The sequence below is a fragment of the Thunnus thynnus genome, chromosome 7, assembly GCF_963924715.1.
Source record: "Thunnus thynnus chromosome 7, fThuThy2.1, whole genome shotgun sequence".
NCBI lineage: Eukaryota > Metazoa > Chordata > Actinopteri > Scombriformes > Scombridae > Thunnus > Thunnus thynnus.
Genome location: NC_089523.1, coordinates 29,512,655 through 29,532,023, shown reverse-complemented (window position 1 = coordinate 29,532,023; position 19,369 = coordinate 29,512,655). Strand labels below are relative to the sequence as shown.

At 38.7% G+C, this 19,369-nt stretch overlaps 1 protein-coding gene and 1 long non-coding RNA gene across 2 annotated transcripts; both read right to left on the bottom strand.

Annotated features, from left to right (window-relative positions):
- Positions 1-292: 292 nt before the first annotated feature.
- Positions 293-6,047, bottom strand: LOC137186456 (uncharacterized). Its single transcript, XR_010929016.1, has 4 exons — positions 5,730-6,047; positions 5,181-5,265; positions 2,335-2,378; positions 293-505 (listed from the first exon to the last, which is right to left on the bottom strand). It is a non-coding gene; the product is annotated as an uncharacterized lncRNA (long non-coding RNA).
- A 4,557-nt stretch (positions 6,048-10,604) lies between these two features.
- On the bottom strand, positions 10,605-19,353 carry pld3 (phospholipase D family member 3). The gene is made up of 12 exons (XM_067595398.1): positions 19,200-19,353; positions 16,833-16,924; positions 16,170-16,220; positions 15,893-16,050; positions 15,592-15,772; positions 15,160-15,277; positions 14,340-14,467; positions 13,643-13,840; positions 13,348-13,487; positions 12,815-12,980; positions 12,622-12,721; positions 10,605-12,433 (listed from the first exon to the last, which is right to left on the bottom strand). The coding sequence occupies exons 2-12, from the start codon at positions 16,857-16,859 to the stop codon at positions 12,246-12,248; spliced, it is 1,455 nt and encodes a 484-aa protein (XP_067451499.1). The 5' UTR covers positions 16,860-16,924; positions 19,200-19,353; the 3' UTR covers positions 10,605-12,245.
- Positions 19,354-19,369: the final 16 nt, after the last annotated feature.

The following is a 19,369-nucleotide window of genomic DNA, read 5'->3' as shown; positions in this document are numbered from 1 at the left end:
TTGAATGAGACAATTGGAGACAGAGATTTTTTGGGGGGCTAGTATCTAGCGGCAGTCTGTGGCATTTAAGTATCAAGTACTTCTGCATTGGCTTCAGCCTCAAGCCGTGGTAGTTCACAGAGCTTCCACCATGGCTGTAGACTCTTAGTCTCGTTTAAAGCTGTTTTCCAGCATGTCCTCAGTTTCTACAATGACTGTGAGGTTGGTTAAAAGTACAATGTTATGGTAAGCTATTGATAAATTATCAATACCATTAACAATGACAAAAAGACCCAAGTTGTACAAAAATAAGAAAAACCTTTAATGTTTGTTGTACCTCTTGGATTTTTCATAATACATTTATGTAAGTACTTAGGTATTATCCAGTTTATGATTTAAAAAGCTGTGTCCTTGATGCATGAACAAAACTTCTGCTAAACACTGTAGCATACAGTCAGTCCAAGTTGGTGCCAGGTTGTGATTTTGCAGTTCTTCTCTTGCCTGAAACACGGCTGCTTGATCATTCCTGGGGGAAAAAAGGGAGGGAGAGTCCTTCAGTTTAATATCAATACTCAAACATCAATACAACCTCAAAGGTTATAAGTTGTTTCAGGGTCCAACAGAGACAAGCAGCAAGTCTCTCTACTTAACATAATTTATATATTCAGACTCATATTCACAAGTAAAAGCAATTTAAATTTCTAGTTGGACTAAAGCCACAAGTAATCCGTATTAGGAGACAACATTTGAGCAATTTAAGCAGATCAAAATCCAAAGACTTTATATTCACTGCAGGTTTATTTTTCATTTATGTTTTGGCCAAGCACTGTCCCTCTGTTCCTGGGACAACTTTATTCAAATTACTTGTATAATAACTTCTGATAATATAAGTAGTAGCATTAGTTATTCAGTTATTTACATTTCTTTGACTATTTGTTAAAAAATAAGTTTTTACTGTTGGCTTATTGTAGTCGAGGAACTTTTATCAGTGATTTGTTAAAATTTAGTAACACTTATAACTGCAGGCCTGAAGACATATAAAGTGAGTGGTTCACAATGCTTCAAATCAGTCTTATAACAACAGTCAGGAGCCCAAATGAACATTGAAACAGGTTTTGCTTGCTGTAGTCATTCCTCCTGTTCATACTGACTATTAAAAGATCATCTCAAAATGCACTTACAATGTAGGATGATGGGGGACAAAATCCAAAACCTTGTTGTAAGAATAAATCTATTAAAAAGTTTATCTGAAGGTATTATGAAGCTTCAGCCATCTGGGTTAATCAAATAAGTCTTTTTAGTACAGAATTTCCTCTTTGTGTCTCCTGTTGTGTTTTCCTATTCAGCTGCAATGGAAGGATCCTAACAAAAAGAGAGAATTTGACACTAAAAAGACTGTAACTCTGAAAGATATTGACTTGATATCGACTAATTTGGACGGCTGAAGCCATAAAAGTTTATTTGAAGCCATCCAAATTGTCTTCAAATAAACTTTTAAATATATTTTTTGCTCAGAAGGAGGCTTGTAGATTTTGGCCCCATCACTTACACTGAAAGTGCATTTGGAGGAAATCATCTGATGGTCACTGTGACCAGGAGGAATCATTACAGCAAGAGAAACATGTGTCAATATTCAACGGGGCACTTGACTATTGTTTTAGAACAGACTTGAGAAACTGTGAACCTGCCCTTTAATTAAGGACTTACTCACACAGGTATGAGGGTTGTGTTGTCTGACTGTTTCTTGTATGTAATGTGTTGATGTTGTGTTTTTTTTAATGGTAGAATAATTGCCAACCCCAACAGCAACTAATGGGGATCCTGATAAACAAATTAACAAATATGTCTGCAGCTTTGAAGCAATTATTAAAGTGCCTCAATCTATAATAAGCCATCAATTAAAAACAGAACAATTATACACAAGGACAATAAACATCAGGTACAGAGATTTTTTTCAACCTGGCAAACAAACGAGGCTCATTACTGATCAACAAAAGCATTATTTAATGATTAATTAAGCAAAAAAAGGTCACCATAGTTTCAAATGATAAAACCTATAATTTTATAAAGTTTGCCTCATAAGGAATTGGTAGCAAAGTCACGTATCACAAGCCTCCAACCAGTGCTGAATATGTACTGGAGCTCCATTTCCCCCAGACCATGGACAGGTAGAATCAGAACCAGCCATGTGAAGGGACTCCACCGTTTACTGTTCGCACCCTCGTCACCACATCTGTCCACTGGGAGGACACCGTGGTAATTAAAGTGCAAATTGTGTTTTCTCATCCTAAAAACACACATACATACCGTCACATATATGAGGTTGATACATGCACACACAGACACACACAGTACCTGCTTCAGTGTTGGTAATTTGGTCCATCCTGCAGCAGAAACATCTGCATGAAGAGTAACAGAAACAAGATATAATCTGTCACAACACTGCATAGTAAATTAGTGATGGTGTCTCTAATTTTACTGGGTGTTCCTCGGCAGCGCACACACACACACACACAAACACTGAAGCCGTCCCCAGGCAGTGAGACTCTTTCCATTACAGCATTATCTGGGTGGTGCTGCTTGATGCTGCAGCGATAAGTGCAGATCTGAACAAACTCTGAACAGTAAACTTCATTCACTGGTCATTTGCTTGTCTTTCAAATTAAAATTCTGTCTGCAAACAAACATGGCATCACTGTACCTACAGGTTTTACACTTATATTAAATGCTTTTTCTTATTTTCTGTTTCTTTTTCACATTATTAGTTTTAGTATTAGTCTTCATTTTGCTCTTATGCTTTGTGCTTTATGCATAGTTGTTGTTTGTTAGTTTGCCTGGTATTTCAATAAGCTACTTAACAAAAATCTTGTCTAGAAAGACAAAGTCATTAGCTTTGGATGTGGATCCGATAGTGCTGCACGCCCACCCACACCCACCTAAAACAAGCAAACAAACGAACCCAAAAAACAAAAATCCTTTCCTGAATCATTTTGCTGAATTTTTCTAGGTGTGGCATATTTCATATAAACTGGCACAAAGCTGCAACACAGTTTTTTAACACCGCTTGCACATAAACCTGCAAACTTTTATAACATTTAACTTGCAGGAGGCACTACAGCAACATTTATAATTTCAAATTACTTTAAGTAAACTAAGTGGTCCAGAAAAATTGAAGGTGCCAAGACAAGAATGACCTTCACAGACCTTACATATTTTTGTGGGAAATGTGTAGTTCAGTGAACACACACAACCTGACTAGAGAGAACACAACTGGAACGCAACTGGGAATTGATTTTGCCCATCGGGTCTCACTGGTGGGCAAATATCTCTACCCCTGCACCACCTGTTTTCATGAGTACCAATGCTGTTTTGGTGCATCAAATGCTGACAGGTCCAGTTAGATTTCAGTATAAACTTAAATCTCAACCTTCCCCACACACACACACACACACACATGCACACTTCATGGGTCACTGGATGGGTGGGGCTGGATGGCTTTGGATGCTTAACAGAGAGACAGAAATAACCTCCTGGGTTGGGCTCTGCTGCATTCCTCGGCCCCTGATGACACTGAATAGTTTACACACTGGGAAGTGACATGTTGGAGATACCTCAGGGGACGTGTGTGTGTGTGTGTGCATGTGTGTCCAGGTTTAGCTATTTGTGAGGAACCGCACTTGGCAGCCAACTATTCTTGATAGATGTGGCTGCTCTTCATAGTGAAAAAAGCTTTCAGTGGTTCAGATTAGGGCTCGGGTTAGAACTGAAGGTTCATATTAGACTTTGGCATATAGAGATTACGGTTATTGTTACCAAGAATTCAGACCTAAAAGAGCAAGTGGCTGCATTGATGAAATCCAGTCCAATTCAAAATACAGTCAGATCTGAGAAACTCTGATCTAAGATGTGATACAGAGCAGACTGAGCGAGAGACAGAGACAGAAAGAGAGAGGAAGAGACTGAGTGTGACGTAAATGAGATGAAACATTGTGCGTCTCATCATGGATTCAGTATATTTTGGTTAGAGTACACTCTGGGTCTGTGGGTGCGTAGTTATCAAAGAGCAGCCTGGTCTACAGTCAGCAGAGACTGGGTGTGTTTGATTTGCACATTTAGACACACCCATAAACACCCTGATCCAGTGGAACACGACTGGACATACCTAGTTGAAAAAAACTGCTCAAAATCTGGTCTAGACTGTGATTCAGACTAGAAAAATAAAGTACAAGTGTCTGTACAATAGGAGAAATTGCTTATTTAACTCCATTGTGATGAGTAGTATTTATGTGTCTGATGATTTTTTTCTTTTTAACTTTCTGCTAAAATTCATCAAACTTTGTATAAAGCAAAGCTCAGACTTTGAGTTCTACTGGACTGTTACTGAATCCCAAAGAACAAGAGAGATTGTGTTAAATTTGAGACAAGAGAGGAGCTGGGACACTGTATGACAGTTTAAACCTGCAGCAATGCTGCACACAAGTGTTTGAAACCTGCTACTGCAACATGTCAGAAACAAAGTCTGTGGTTTTTTAAAATTTTATTTTATGTGCTCCTAGTGAGTTCATGCCTCTAAATCTGCTTACTGTAATGATTTGTCGGCATTCAAGTGCTGTTAGTTGGAAATAAAAAGGAATTATTTTATTATTTTTTTATTATTTTAGTGTTTTATTTGTATGATTTATTTAGAGTATAAAAAGCATGACAGATTAAATGTAATGATTGATTTGTTTATTGGCTGAATGATTGAATTAATACAAAAGTGCTATTATTCTATAAATTAAAATTCCTATCAAAGAGTTTCCATTAATTAGCGCTTTGTAGCATCACTCACTTGAACTCAACTTGAAATTGTAATATTTAAAAAGAAAATCTTTATGGAAAACAGCGTAAATTAATTAAAATCCTTAATTAGATATGTGTCATTTGAAAATAGGAATGTGTAAAGTAATTTATTCTGCTCTGTTAAAATTATGGATTGTTGCACTATTATTGTATTGGGTAACAGAAACTCATTTGTTTGACGAGATAATAAAAGTATTTATTAAGACTTTACAGATTCTAAGTTTTTCCAATATTTTCCTTTCACGAGTTGTTAAAACTTTCTTTAAAAAAATCATCAAATATTTATAGACGCGTGTGAACTGAGCACAGAGAGGAGTTAAACAAAGTTGTATATAGAAAGAAAAGTGAACATGTTGTACCTCAAACAGCCCGGAGAGCAGAGCAGAGCAGCGGGACACTAGAATGACATTAATGGAGGCTTTCATCTGGGCGGAGGCGCTGAAACTGTGAAGACAGCAGTTTGAGAGATGACCAACAATTCAACCATTGACCTCCTCACACAAACACACATTTATGTGACAGAATATCGTCTCTCCTAATTATAAAAACCAGAGGAGAGTGTAGGAAAACTGTATCAGGCATATGATGGGTTTATTATTCTGATCAACAAGTTAACTTTGATAATCACTTTAATTTGAAAGAACTGTGGTGAGCTGCAGTGTGACACCGTTATAGCTCACTAAAAGGCTCAGATATGCTGTGTCTAATAATACAATCATGTAGTCAAGGTCAACTATAAGTTGATGGCGCCTTGTATGGTAGTGTTTTGTCGGTGCGTTCATCCAATGAACCAACCGGAGAGTTCACAGAGGCGGACGCGAAAAAAAAAAAAACGTTTCCAATTGACATTCAAATGAGAAAACATTTTTATAACTTATTGGACTTGAAATAAATTGATATTCTCATACCTTCATTCCTCTGAAACAGCCGCCCTGGTTTTGGAGTTCTCACTGGAAACTTTGCAGCCTCACCCACAGAAAGTCACATCTTTGCGCACCGAACACCGGCAGCATCTCCGCGCACAGACAAACACAAACAAACGTGACTCCTCCGTTAATACGGCTTCAAATATAATTATCAAAACAATATGTAATATAAATGCTGAGAAACGGCTCCCGTCCAGCAGTAAATGCTGGGCTTTGCGCCGCCATGTCCGCCCTGCTGACCGGCGCCGTTAACGCTCCTCCTCCTGCTGCGCGCTGGTGGAGGCCCGGAGGAATGAATGGAGACAGAAAAGCCCAGCAGGTCTATTATAGAGTGTGGGAACAATGTGAGGGGCTCCACAGCAGAAACAACATCACAGCAGGCGGCCAGGAGGACAGTCCAGCTGCCCGGCTACTTTATTATTATTATTATTACTATTAATAATAAAAGTAATAATAATAGTAATAACTTCTCTAGAATGTTATTACTGTAGAAATTAAAGCTGTATTTGTGGCATATCCAGCAGGGTTAGTGTAGCCTGATCTTCTCTTTTGTATAATAATAGGAGCGTTTTACATTTGCCTTCTTAACACACTGGTAGCCATGCTTTACTTGTTAGTTAATAGTTAATAGTGTTTTTATTTCCGGAGAGTGAAGACTTTGCTTAAATTTAAGAAAGAAATATAGTAGTTTTTAGGTGTTCAAGCCCTGGAGGAGCAAGTGAAGGAACTGTCTGTCCACGATGAGATGAGCGGCACTCATCCAGGGGTCATCCAGGTGGCCATGAGTCCTCAGAATAAAACCCTCCACTCAGGATTGAAAAGAGTCAAAGATGGAGTTCCCAGCTGGCTTGCACCTAATTGATCTGTGCAGGGGGGTCTAACCATAACCAGTCCAATATTTGCTTTATTAATTTTGTCCTTCGTATTACAGCTACAGGAGGCTACAAGAGCACTTTATTAAAATACGATAAAATCAGTAAAGCAATTTTGTGCATTTCCTGAGGAAAATGCCTGTGATTGCTGCTTTTTTAAAAATCTTGTAGCGCCACCCACAGATGAAAATGTATCAAATGCTGCAGACTTGTTCAGCATCCTCATCTGTACAGCTTTGCTGAATTTGTTTGCCATGTAATACTGCATTTAAGAGCAGTTAAAACGTAATATGATGGTGTTTTATTCTATTCTTCTAGACTTTTCATCTTACTATCCAGCTTTTTTGTAAGGAGGCGTAATAAATAAAGTAGCAATGTAAAATAGCTTCAGGTACATCCCATAAAGTAGCAGGTGAAACAGGAGATTCTCACACTAAAATAGGTGAAAGATTTTCCTCAACATATGAACAAAATGTATCACTATTCAAAAGTGATAATTTGAGCGGCCAGAGTGGTATTCTGGGGATAGTGGATTCTAACTTGACATCTAAATACACAGAAGCATGGTCAGACAATACAATGGGATCAATATGTTATGACTGGATAGTGTGTATAAAGGTTTTGGGCATAAAAAAATAACTTAGTATAGAGTAAGTGTTACAGGGGTGGGAGTAAAATGTATTGTCCTTGTCTGTCTGATGTAACTCTTTCCATGCATCTATTAAACCAGTGTCTTTACACAAACTATTAAGAATTAAGATTTTGGTCGTACATATTTGCACAGGAGGATCTATCCATGATCAGGTTCATTATACAGACAGAAAACCTTGTCCCTTACAGCACTGACTGAACATTAAGATCATATGTGTTATAAAATGAGGTTAATCCTTATTTGGGCCGTACACGTTTAGAACAGTAGCGTGTTAACCATGAATTGAACCTGTCACCAAAATAAATCTTCCCTCTGGCTCCTTCACTTCCTGTTTAAGTAGGAACATCCCTTCCAACTTCCTGTTGAAAGGGACGTTCTTATTTATAATAATGGCTGTGCCTCTTTTATCACTAATATAGGAAGAATAATACATTTCACCAACTCAGTCTGTTGTTCTATATCTGATAACCCAGTTTCTAGAAACATTGCCATAGAAACCTTTTATTTTTTAAGTGAGTAATATTTTTTTCTCTTTTAATTTCGTGACTAATTCTCTGAACATATCAGGTGATTAGTATGAGATCACTGAGTAAAGTTGCAGATATGAAAAACGATAAACAATTCAGGCCGGATGTCAGTAACAAAAGACCATAAGAGGACCAAAAAATAAAAAAGGACCAAAAAATGTCCAAAAATAAAAAACACAGTAATGTGTCACTTTATGGGATATAAGAATATCCAGATAGACGCCTAATCCAGCATAGCTAACCCCAGACAACTCCTGTGCAAGACACCACCACCAATATGCTCAATGTTTGTAGCTTAAATAACTGTCAGGACCCAAGTCATGTTATAATCCTTTCATTAAGAAAAAAAGAGTAACATACATCAAACCGTAATCGTGTAATTTTCATGCAGCACTGACCTGCAGACTATTTTCAATACTCACTCACTCATTCAGCCTTTCACTCACTCAGTAAGTTCTATTAGATCCTCCAGAATATTGTACAATAACATGATTGTACCAGATCATTTCGTTGCACTGCATTCGGACAGTCAGCTTTCTCTGTGAAAGTCACAACTCAGTGGAACGTCCTGCTGCCTGATGATATGAAGAGCTGCAGCTCAGAACCAGGTTGAAGAATCTGCTGCTCAGCTCTGTGGCCACTGAGTCTGGATTTGATCTCATGGTCTTCTCAAATATTCTTGCTTTTGGTTTGACATGCTTGCATTGTTGATCTCTGGTTGACATCGTGGGTGTATGTGATGTGCTGTTATGTGTAGTTTTGTATTTTGTATTTTGTATAATGTGTTCTGTGTGTTTTTTGCTTTGTACTGTTTGTTGTGGTGCTGTTGTCTGTTTTGATTGTGGGGGACTACAGATGTAAATTAGCTTTGAGCTAACTCTGGTGCAGTGCATCATTTATGTTAAAAACTGTACACTGTCCCGATAAATAAATACAATGCAATCCCCCCCCAAACTCCTTCCACAGGGCCTGGTGGAGTTTACTGCTCTGCTCTCAGTCTCAGGAGGAAACTGCTGCTCCATGTTGTGAGTGATTGTGGTGTTGAAGGTTATGAGTCACACATGCATAAAGATTGGCAGGTTTACTCATTGGCATTTGTTTTTAGTTTGACCCATTTTCATTTTGGAGTTCAAAAATATTTCCAAACCATGTGACTTGATATAATAACTTATTGGCAGACGATACTTCAATTCATATCCTGGGTCACTAACTGGTAACATGGAGCACAGTGTTGTTGCTGTGCTGCCATTGGTAAAAAGTATATTAATCACTGTGCTAATTACTACACAATTGTTGACTCACAAAATGATCTATATAAAATATAATATATGAAATTAAAAATATTTGCAATGAAGTCAAATGAATCATTCATACTTGTTAAAACACTGAAAGCAATAGATTATTGTTTCACAATGTCTTACAAAAACATTCCAGAAAGATCCAAAGAGGATCTATTTTAATACCTTTTTTAAATCCAGTTCACATATATTGCCATAGTTTTCCTTTATGATGTGAAGTATTAATTATAGTTAAAATAAAAGTGGAAAAATAAGATGACACAAGGTGATAAAGAGAGAAGACTCATTGAGTGTGTGTGTGTGTGTGTGTGTCAATATGAAATAAGTGTATAAATCACATCCAAAGATTAAATTTGCCTGCAGATGGGAAAACACCCATGACCTGCTGTTTGAAAGGCAGCATTGCTAAGCCTGAGCTATCACAACTTAAGTAAATGCATCAGTATGATCACGTTTTCATATGTAGACTTTGAAATTGCACATAAATAAGGTTTGCAGCTCTGATTGGGATCAACTGTGTGTTTCTGTGTGTTGGACCTGCAAATGCTTTTACTGTTGGGCAAAACAGGTGAAAATTCACAGAGAACAGAAATTAGCGGCAGCAGGACTTGCTGAGTATGAGGATATATGATTTGTGAACAGAGTGTTTAAAGAAAGAGAGAATCTATAAGTTATAGAAATGGGAGAGCGAGGAGACGCAGCCTGCTGATTCTAATGCAGTCAATGGGATTGTGACAGTGCTCTCCCTATCAATTAAGGTTTAGATCTCAAAAACTATAAGTTCTATGGGAAATATATTTACATTTTGAGAGAAAGGAGGCTTGTGGCAACATTTTAAGATATGTTAAGTGCTTGAGGAGTTAAAACTGTGGGAGTGAGACGTGTTTTTCTCTGGTTTAAAAAAGTCACTGCTCTGCACGGTGCCTGATCACATGACACACCGATGAGGTCTGAAAACTACCCTCACTTTGGACTTAAATTGCTCCGAAAGTACAAAAGGTATCACAACACAGAATGCAAGTCTGAATATTCAAAGTTTTGTGAATGTTTTAAAGTTGGAATGGGTTCTGTAGATAAGGGATGTTTGAGCAGTTGAGTTTCAAAGTGACAAAGGTTAATTTCTCCTATAGACTGCCATTATAAATTCTGATGTTTAAAAATTAATATAAAATCACTGACAAACAATCAAACATCAATTAAAACAATTAAAAAACTTCTTTTATAATAGCATTGAAGGTAGAGGAATTTCCAGTGCATTAATTGTGTGAAAACAGTCGAGCATCACAGCTTTCATCCTGTTTATTTTACTATTTCACAGACAGAGTTTCCATTCCACATTAAAAGGCCTGACGCACTTTGACACGAGTCATTATGGAGCTTGAGAAGCGGATGGTTTCAGGCTCTGGAAGTCATTTTGGTTGTTTGTTGTGCACTCTTGGGTCAAAGTCAAAGCATTTTAAAGAAACTATCATGACAAGAAAGAAATGTTTTAGGATGTAATGGAAGTGTTCAGTTTCAGAACAGTTTATTTCACACATTTGAGTCTAAAGGAGAATTATCAGGTGTCAGTTCACACACTTGATGAAGTATGAAACAACCAGCAGTGAGTGAGACTGTGTGTTTCTGTTTTATACAAGTTCTGCTTGTCCTCTGATGCACTTATCACACATTCAGGCGTACAAAGATTTCAGTTTTTCCAAGAACAGAAGGTTCAGAATTAGTGTTTTTACCAAGTTAGGAGAGTAAGTGGTGAATTTATTCATCTCTGTAGCATCATACCGCCGTGTAAAAGTGTCGAGACACTGATCTAAAAGTTATGCAGAGGCTTTTCACTAACAAATACACGGGGGTGGTAAATTCTGTTGAGTCATATAAATCCTTCTTTGCTGTAATCCCGCACAGGTGCTTTTAACATAATTGAATCGATCTATATATGCACCAGAGGGCGCGTTCATAACGTGAGACAGGCTGAAACAGGTTTGATTCAGAGACGTTTATTTAAAGTAACTGCTTTATAAAGAGGCAGGAGATAATGACATGTACATAATAACTGTCCCTGAGCATTTTATAAGCACACTGCTACTTGTAAACGCACTTATCTGGACGGTTGCCGTAACAACCACTCCACTAATTGGTAGTTTCAATCACTCCACACAGTGGAAATTAAATTAGTTCATCCTCATTAACTGGCGCTGCAAACTTTCAGTCTACTGTATGCACTGCTGACTTTAGTATTAAATGAATTTAAATTAAAAAGTGGAGTGGATTTTCATAAAGCCCATCTTATTTATTTTAAAAAGCTCATATTGTTTATAGTACAGGCACAGCACACCAATTTGGGCATTAATTAGTCCAAAATTCCAGCAAACTATAATAATCAGATAAGACAAACTCAAACTTTACTCCCTGAGATGAGCTGGGATAATAAATTCCCACTAAGGCTGACATTGTAGAAAAGTATTGCATTGGGAGTGATCTTTAAAAACTAGAAAAGTGATCAATGAATCAATCCGAAAACATTGTGCCTCCACAAGAACCCGACCTGACAGGAGAGGTGAAACAGCGCCCCCTTCTGCTACTGGCGCTACATGACAGAAACCACACAATAGTGCAGCTGTGAGTTAAAACATTATTATCTGCTGTGTCTGCTGGAGGCTTTTCATTGGAACTCAACCTGATCACGGTTTATCAATACTGGTAACATGTTGCAAGACGTTCTGACTGCTCACCCGTGTTTTACTCTGATTTATGTCGCAGCAATCTGATGAGTTTTATGAGTAACTCAAATGTTACCAGGCTGGTTACTCACACATGTAGTCCTTAAAAAAAACACATTCAAATATCACTGAACATCTCCCAACAATGTAAAATTTGCAGTACTGGGCAGTTAACTGGTCTGATGGTCTGTTACTCTCCAGTCCAATAGGAGTTTGGCACTAAAGCTGTGATCAGCCGGGTTTACTGGAAGTCCACAATCTTCTTTTGGACCCGAGCAACCGAGGAAGCTCCTTGTTTAAGCTGACCAGTGCAAAATGTAAAGAATTTGAATACTAAAATAAAAGTGCTAACTAAAGCACCGCGATATGTGTTTCACAGAAGTGATACGCTGACGTAGACTGATTCGGTATCTTTCATACTGTCTCGTTGAACTAACAGAAGTCTTCGAGGTTTGTGTGCTGGGTGACAGGAGTGCTGTAGTCAGAGCTCCAGTCTCTCTCAAACACAGCCTTCAGCTGTGATTGGACGGTTGGCTCCAGGGACTGTGATGCAGTCTGGTTGACGACCAAAGCTGAGCCAGCTGTGCTTACAAAGTAGTCACCTGACCAGTTAGATGTCCCTGAAGACAGAAACACACAGATTATAGTTTTGACCATATATCACTGATCAGTCATGTGTATATTCCTTTATGTATATTTCCAGCCAGGTGCATGAGTAAATATACCTTTTAAGCGCATGCTGTGGTACATTTAAAAAACTAGTTATCTAAAATCCACATTCACATGCAGTGTGTGTGTGCAGCCTTACCTATGTAAGCTATCTTGTCAGTCACCATGTACTTGTTGTGATTGACTCTGGCGTAGGGAATCTCTTTCTGCTTGGGGCTGGTGGGCACCACAAACAGCCTCTGCAGAAGAGAAACCAGTGATCATAAATATAAAATCATTTCAGCGTGCTGTAGCTTATAGAGAATATAGAGAGATACAGAAGCTCTACTTACCACCTGGATGTCCAGTTTGGCCTTGGGGTCGTAAACTGAGGCCAGAGACTTCAGGAAGGAAAACATGATGGGCTGGGAGCTGGACCAGCAGCTGATCAGCAGGCGCACGCTGACCCGCTTCTCATATGCCACTCGTCTCAGCTGGGTGTCGATGTCTGCCCAGTACCTGCAGAGGGCGCCACATGCCGAGTATTAGAATGCAATCACCTTTCAGTAACCCCGGTGCAAATACTTATATTTTCATGGAACAAAGAAACTAACTGAAGAGAATGTAATTAGACTATACAGTAATGTTATAATGACTTTTGATGTTTGCACTTAATTGCACATGTAGCTCTTTGGCACCATATGTTAACAGCTGGATGTAGGCGGCATGATGCTTTTCTGACCGAACATGCTCGACACAAGTGCACAGAGTTACCAATCTACTTTACCTTCAGCAGCTCTCAGTGTTCACTAACTATGAAACCTAACTTTGACTCCTCTCAGCTATCCTTCTTGCGGTTATATTTCTTTCTGAGCAACTGCTGTACCTTTTAGGATGTGAGAACTCCATGGTGGGCAGGTAGTTCATGACAGCGATGTAGATGAAGCTCTCGGCATCCTCCATCACACTGAGGATGGACTGAATGTCCGGAGTCCTGCCGGCCGCACAGAAGGACGGAGGGGAACTCTGAGAGAGCGCGAAGACAGCAGAGAGAGAAGAAAGAGACACTAAGTCAATTATTTGTTCATCTTAGAAACATTTTAAACAATACAGCAGTCTTGATGGATGATAAACCAGGGAAAACTAGTGGTTTCATCCGTCACGCCTCTCATGGAGCTCACCGACAGGTAGACGCTGGACGGCGTGTCGTTGAGTGGCAGCTGGAGGGGGGTGTCCTTGTTGTAGAGGGTGGCGAAGCTGGTCGGCCACGGCGACGGGATCGACTGACTCTCCCCCAGGAACCAATAGGCTTCAAAGATCTTACCCAGGTCTGCCGCCAAGCAGCTGCAGTTGTAGACCACGGCGCCCAGCTCCTTCACCTGGAGGCGCAACACAATAATAACTCATCCTTCATTTTATTTATTTATTTATTTATTTTTTCCCGAAAGAAACGGCACTCTGTTGTTACACAGAAACAGAAAGAGTTTTATGGGACGTTGGTGCACTTTCGGAAAAAAACAGGATGCTTGTGGCAGTGACAGCTCAGCAAAAATGACAACTAAATATCTGATTATGAAAGCTAAAATTGAGTTGCGGTTTGACTCCCATCACAGTATCAAAGCAACTTTCAACTATTCTCGCATGGCGTGTGATCGAAAGTTGGAGCCGATCCAACTTCCTCTTAAAAGCAAAAGACGCATAATTTAGCTCGGATCAGGCACCAGACGACCTCTCATTGTCAGTCGAGCAGATGATGCTTTGGGATCCTTTTGCCAACAGATATGAAAATTCACAAATAGGGTAAAAACATGTTTGTAAACCAGGTGAATTGATTGTGTGTGTGTGTGTGTGTGTGTGTGTGTGTGTGTGTGTGTGTACCTGTGTGAGGGACCTCCAGTCCATGTTGGCACTACCGATGTAAATGTGTTTCTTGTCCACCACCCAGAACTTGGTATGAAGGACACCTGAGGTCAGTTTTCTCATGTTTACTGTCCTGATATCAGCTCCTGAAACACACACACACACACACACACACACACACACACACACACATAAAGTATTAACACCTTAATAACAAAATGATGACATTTTGCTATTTTAGTGGCAAGAAATGTCGCATGACTCCAGTGCACCGTGTTAATGATCTAATATTTTCAGTTATCTTGTCTCCTTCAGGGTTGTGAAAGCTGGGAGTGGTGCACTAGAGAAGAGCATTGAAGCTCACACTCGCTGTGTGTGTAAACTGAGATAACACACTTCCTGCAATAAAGTTGCCAAAAAGTTGGGCCATCTGGTTCAAGTCAATAAGACATTATTAATAAGAATACTTTTGTGATTTTTGTCGATTCTATGTGTATCACGATAACTTATATTTATGGAAAATAACACAAAAATAAACTGCTTTCCAAAAATCTTCACACATTTAAAACAAGAACTAATTTTGTTAGTTTATAATTCAGATTTTTACTGCATAAGTCATTTGAACATAATGCTATAAAATGATGACACAGTTAGTTCATATCATCACAATATGATTCCACAGAAAGTCATTAAATTCCATCATAATAAGGTGAAAGAAGACAACATGGACACTGAGATACTGTGTATGATACATATTTAACACCAACCCAAAACATCACGGTTGATTAATGGTTCTGACGCTCGCTGGTATAAAGAATAAGACAGACCAGACAGTCACCTGAGTCGTTGAGCAGTCTGAGGTCATTGTGTGGTTGACTCTCCTGCGGTGTGTTGACGGCGATACGAACAGACAACTTCCCTGAAAGCTCAGCTAGTTTCTTCAGAATGGTCTCACCCTGTACACAGAGTACAAATATATTTTAATGTGGTAAATGTTAAGTCACAAAAAGCAAATAATTACACACAAAAAATGATGTTTAAGTTCAGTTGAGGAAGAGAAAAGAACAAAAAGAAATCAAAAACTCATATTAGACTAATCAAGATAATTCTACCTATAGTTAAAATTAATTGTCATTCACTCAACTATTCCATGAACCACAATATAAACACATTCAGATCAGCTGTAAGGCTCTGAAAACTTGACCGTCAAACTAATTCTTTGATAACATGATCAAAAACAACCATTTGACCATTCACAGTTCTAGCTGACCTGATAGGCTGTTGGCTCATGAGTGCCGGTGTCTTTGTTGGTGAGCGTCCAATAGAAGGAGGCGATGTCGAGACTGCTGCGAGCCTCACTGATCAGATTGAGCCAGGCCTGGTAGATGGAGGGGTGAGTGGTGCTGGAGTTAAACTCCAACCCTTCAGGGATGCTTTCCACCAGAAGGATCCTGACAGACGGAAAGTGATTAATATCTGTGCTACATAACTGTTGCTAAGAAAAATCTGACGTGATAAGCAGTTTGAAATATAAAAGCTGAATAACAGATTGTGTCCAGATGTTTGCTTACTTGCAGGGGTCTGAACAGGACTCGGCCTTGCCCAGATGGAGGCTGCTGCTCGGGGTAGGACGGCTGGAGAAATCCCTCTGCGCCAGGACGTTATAGAGGGCCGTGGCGGCCAGCAACACGGTCGCCGCAGTGGCCAGCGCCATCACCCAGCGGGAATACTGGAAGGGGAGGGGCAATACTTTCTCACTTATTTGTGATTTAAGCCTTTTGGTGTTTTGTATGGCGCTAAGTGAATACAAATAATTAGATTTGAGCTGGTCTGTGTGCTGTAACGTACCACTTGTGCTTTCCTGTTGGATTCTTGTCTCCTCCACTCCATGTCCATCAGCTACAAGCATCACAGGAACACATTAACTCCATTATCTAAACACATTTGGAGGATTTTCCTTCCAAACCGAGCTATAAACCACTAAAACAACTTAATGTTCCTTGACTTCCTGTTTGTAATGCGTCTTACTGTGCATTTCTGTTGATTTCATTGGGATTATTTTTTTTAAAACCCAGTAGAAGAAGAAGATACTGTATGAAACGGAGATGTGATTCAGAGCTGAGAGGGTGAAAGGATGAGCTGTCTTCTTATAAAGATCATTCATGACAACCAGCAGGAACTTTCTCTTATCATATAAATTATTAGGGCTGCAACTTGTGACTATAATCAAGTGATGTTGTAGAGCCCAAATGTCAAAGTTAAGCAGAAAGGAAAAAAATGACAATGCTAAGAGCGCAACAAGTTATATCAGAAATGCTTATTTCTCTACCAGTCAAATACTGACATCAAATAAAGAAAAGCAAATAAATCCTCAAATTTTAGAGGCTTTAACTGGTAAATGTTTTTTTTAAGCACATAATCAAACCTAATCTAAAATAAAAATGATTCCAAACAGACATACATTAATCTTCAATCGGTTAATGTAACTAAGCACTACTGAAATAATCTTACCTCGTTGTAAGGGATGTCTGTCTTCATGTTCACAGACAAAGTGACTCTGATGTGGTAGATGTCAGTCCTCTCAGCTCAGGTCAGATGATCCTCTGAGACCAAACAAGAGGAACAAAGAACAAGATGTTACTTCATATCATCATGTTTCTGAGTATATATATATATATATATGTCAACTGGATGTGACAGCTGAATAACTTGGGGAAAAAGAACTGTTTGCCTATGAGATACTCTTTACTACTGCAGCCCCATAAATGTGTTTGATATGATTTAAAGTAGCTATAAGCCCCCCGCCGCCGCCCCACACACACTCACACTCACACACACACACACTATTGTTGCTCCTCTACAGACTTGACAAAGAGAAGGTTCTAGATGTTTTTAACACATCTCTAACACAAAGCTCACACACACACGCAGGTCCAGCTGCTGACAAACACGCATGCAGGTCGGCCTGACAACGAGCCGGGCTCAAATCCACCATAAATACAAAAATTACTGTGAAATAAAAATAACTAATGCTCCTTCTTAAATATTCACATCATGAATTCTGGCTCGCATCTCAGTGGATCTAATGAGTTAAATAAAAAAAATGTGATTGAGACAGATTGATGGACTTTGAGATCTTGTGATTTATGAGGTTTGATTGCTTAAACAAGAGGAAGTATAAAAGATTAAATGTTGAAAGTTAGTGTGACTCAGTAGAGCTTCTGCATATCTGAGCTGGCAGTCACGTGAGTCTGTCTCCTCTCAGAACCACATGATTAATCACAGCTGCTGTAGTGAGACAATAAAAGTGCACTTTTAAAGCATTTTCACACATCGACATGTGAGTTTTACTGTTTAAGACGTTGTTTTACTGTGTCACAACAAACAGTGTCTGCTACTGTTAAAGAAAGTCTTGTGTTGGTTTGTGACAAAACAAACATCCACATTAAACATTAACCAGATCTCCTGCTTGTGTTCCTGTCAGATTAATATATACTTCTGTTATGATTCATTTTCAGTTTGGTGTTTTTCCAGCATATCTCTGCTAGCGTTAGGTGTTGCTACATACAGACAGATGACTTTCAATGCGATGCTTTCACTTCACACACAGGCTATGTTCCTTTGTGAAAGTGGAATCCTTTTGAAGAGCGTTTCGGTTCGGGATCACACAGAAGCAGTTGGAATTTTTTTTTAATTTTTTTTTTTTACGTCATGCACATTTAGTAAAGAAGCAACTGGCTTTCCTCAAGACTGATCTCAAAGAAGGCTAAACGTTTCCTGCTAGAGTCATAACTCTACTTAGTGAGCTCTCTGTTTGTTTGTTTGTTTGTTTTAGAGATGATGATCAGATCTCACCCATAAAAAGAGTGAATAAATAGTAGGTTTTTGTTTCAACAACAAATTACATCATACAACTAATGTTACTCATTTGTGCACTCTCAAGAAGGAAGTATCTAATGAGTGAGTTCCCGGTAACCCGATGCTCCCCATTACTTGAACTCACTTTATTAAAAAACGCTTCAGTCCTCACAGGATGCTTGTCTGTACATGTGAATATATACTCACACACTCTCACAAGCTTGTGGTAACTACATTTAGGAAGAGAGAAATAAATAGAAGAAAGCTGCTACTGTACCGTTTCAGCCACAAAGTACCTCTAAAAAGACCAAAATCTACATTGGGAGGTGAATTTGCTATACATGTTGAGCTGATATGAACACTCTCTCAAAAATGTGTGTTTTTTACTGAAAATCATCATGATGTTGGATCAATATTCTGATGTATAAGATATTTTCTATGAGTTATTAGACACCTTGATTTAATGGAAAAAAACTGGAAGCTGGAACACATTCAAACTCAGTTTACTCTTTTTTCTTTGCCTTTTATGAAGCAGATATGTCTAAATTCAACATTCAAAAGAAACTGTGCCAGTTCTCTTTTAGGCCTGACCTGAGCATTAAATTACAACCGGTGGCAGCAGGAGACAAAGAAAGACTGTTTATCTGCGCAGAAGAACAAATCACATTAGGAGTAAACAGCCAAAATAGAACAAGTGACTCAAGAGTTTTGGCTCAAGTTGTAGAAGGGAAAGTGAGTAAATTACCGCAAACAAATAGAAAAGAGCAATACACTTATACGTGAGCTTGTAGCAAAGACTTTAAGTTCTTGAAAAACACGTTAACTAAAAAAAAAAGTAGAGATAATATGGAAACCGTAACTTTTGTATTCAACTGTGCCACTTTATAAACAGTTAACTTACACTGTGACCAGCTTTTGGTTGATTAAATAGGCTAACTATAGGTTGACGGAGAGTTGCTGACAGTGCAAAAACAACAACAACAACAAGTCACTTTTAGCTATTTTAAACCGTCGACTCACCTGTTTTCATATGTCTAGGTTGATAAAAAATCCCACACACAACAGCGACGACACCTGTTCTTTACACGCAATAAAATTTTAAGTTGCTATTTCGTTGTTAAATACACGAAAAACAAAGACGCAGCCCATCCACAGCGATGTAAACATCTATCTGCTCACAGACGTTACAG

Bases quoted from the DNA above. Each gene is read 5' to 3' on its own strand.
- pld3 (XM_067595398.1), bottom strand. From the start codon at position 16,859: ATGAAGACAGACATCCCTTACAACGAG. The intron at 16,221-16,832 runs GTAAGATTATTT...TGATGCTTGTAG, and splicing joins CAGACATCCCTTACAACGAG to CTGATGGACATGGAGTGGAG. The intron at 16,051-16,169 runs GTACGTTACAGC...CTCCCCTTCCAG, and splicing joins CCAACAGGAAAGCACAAGTG to TATTCCCGCTGGGTGATGGC.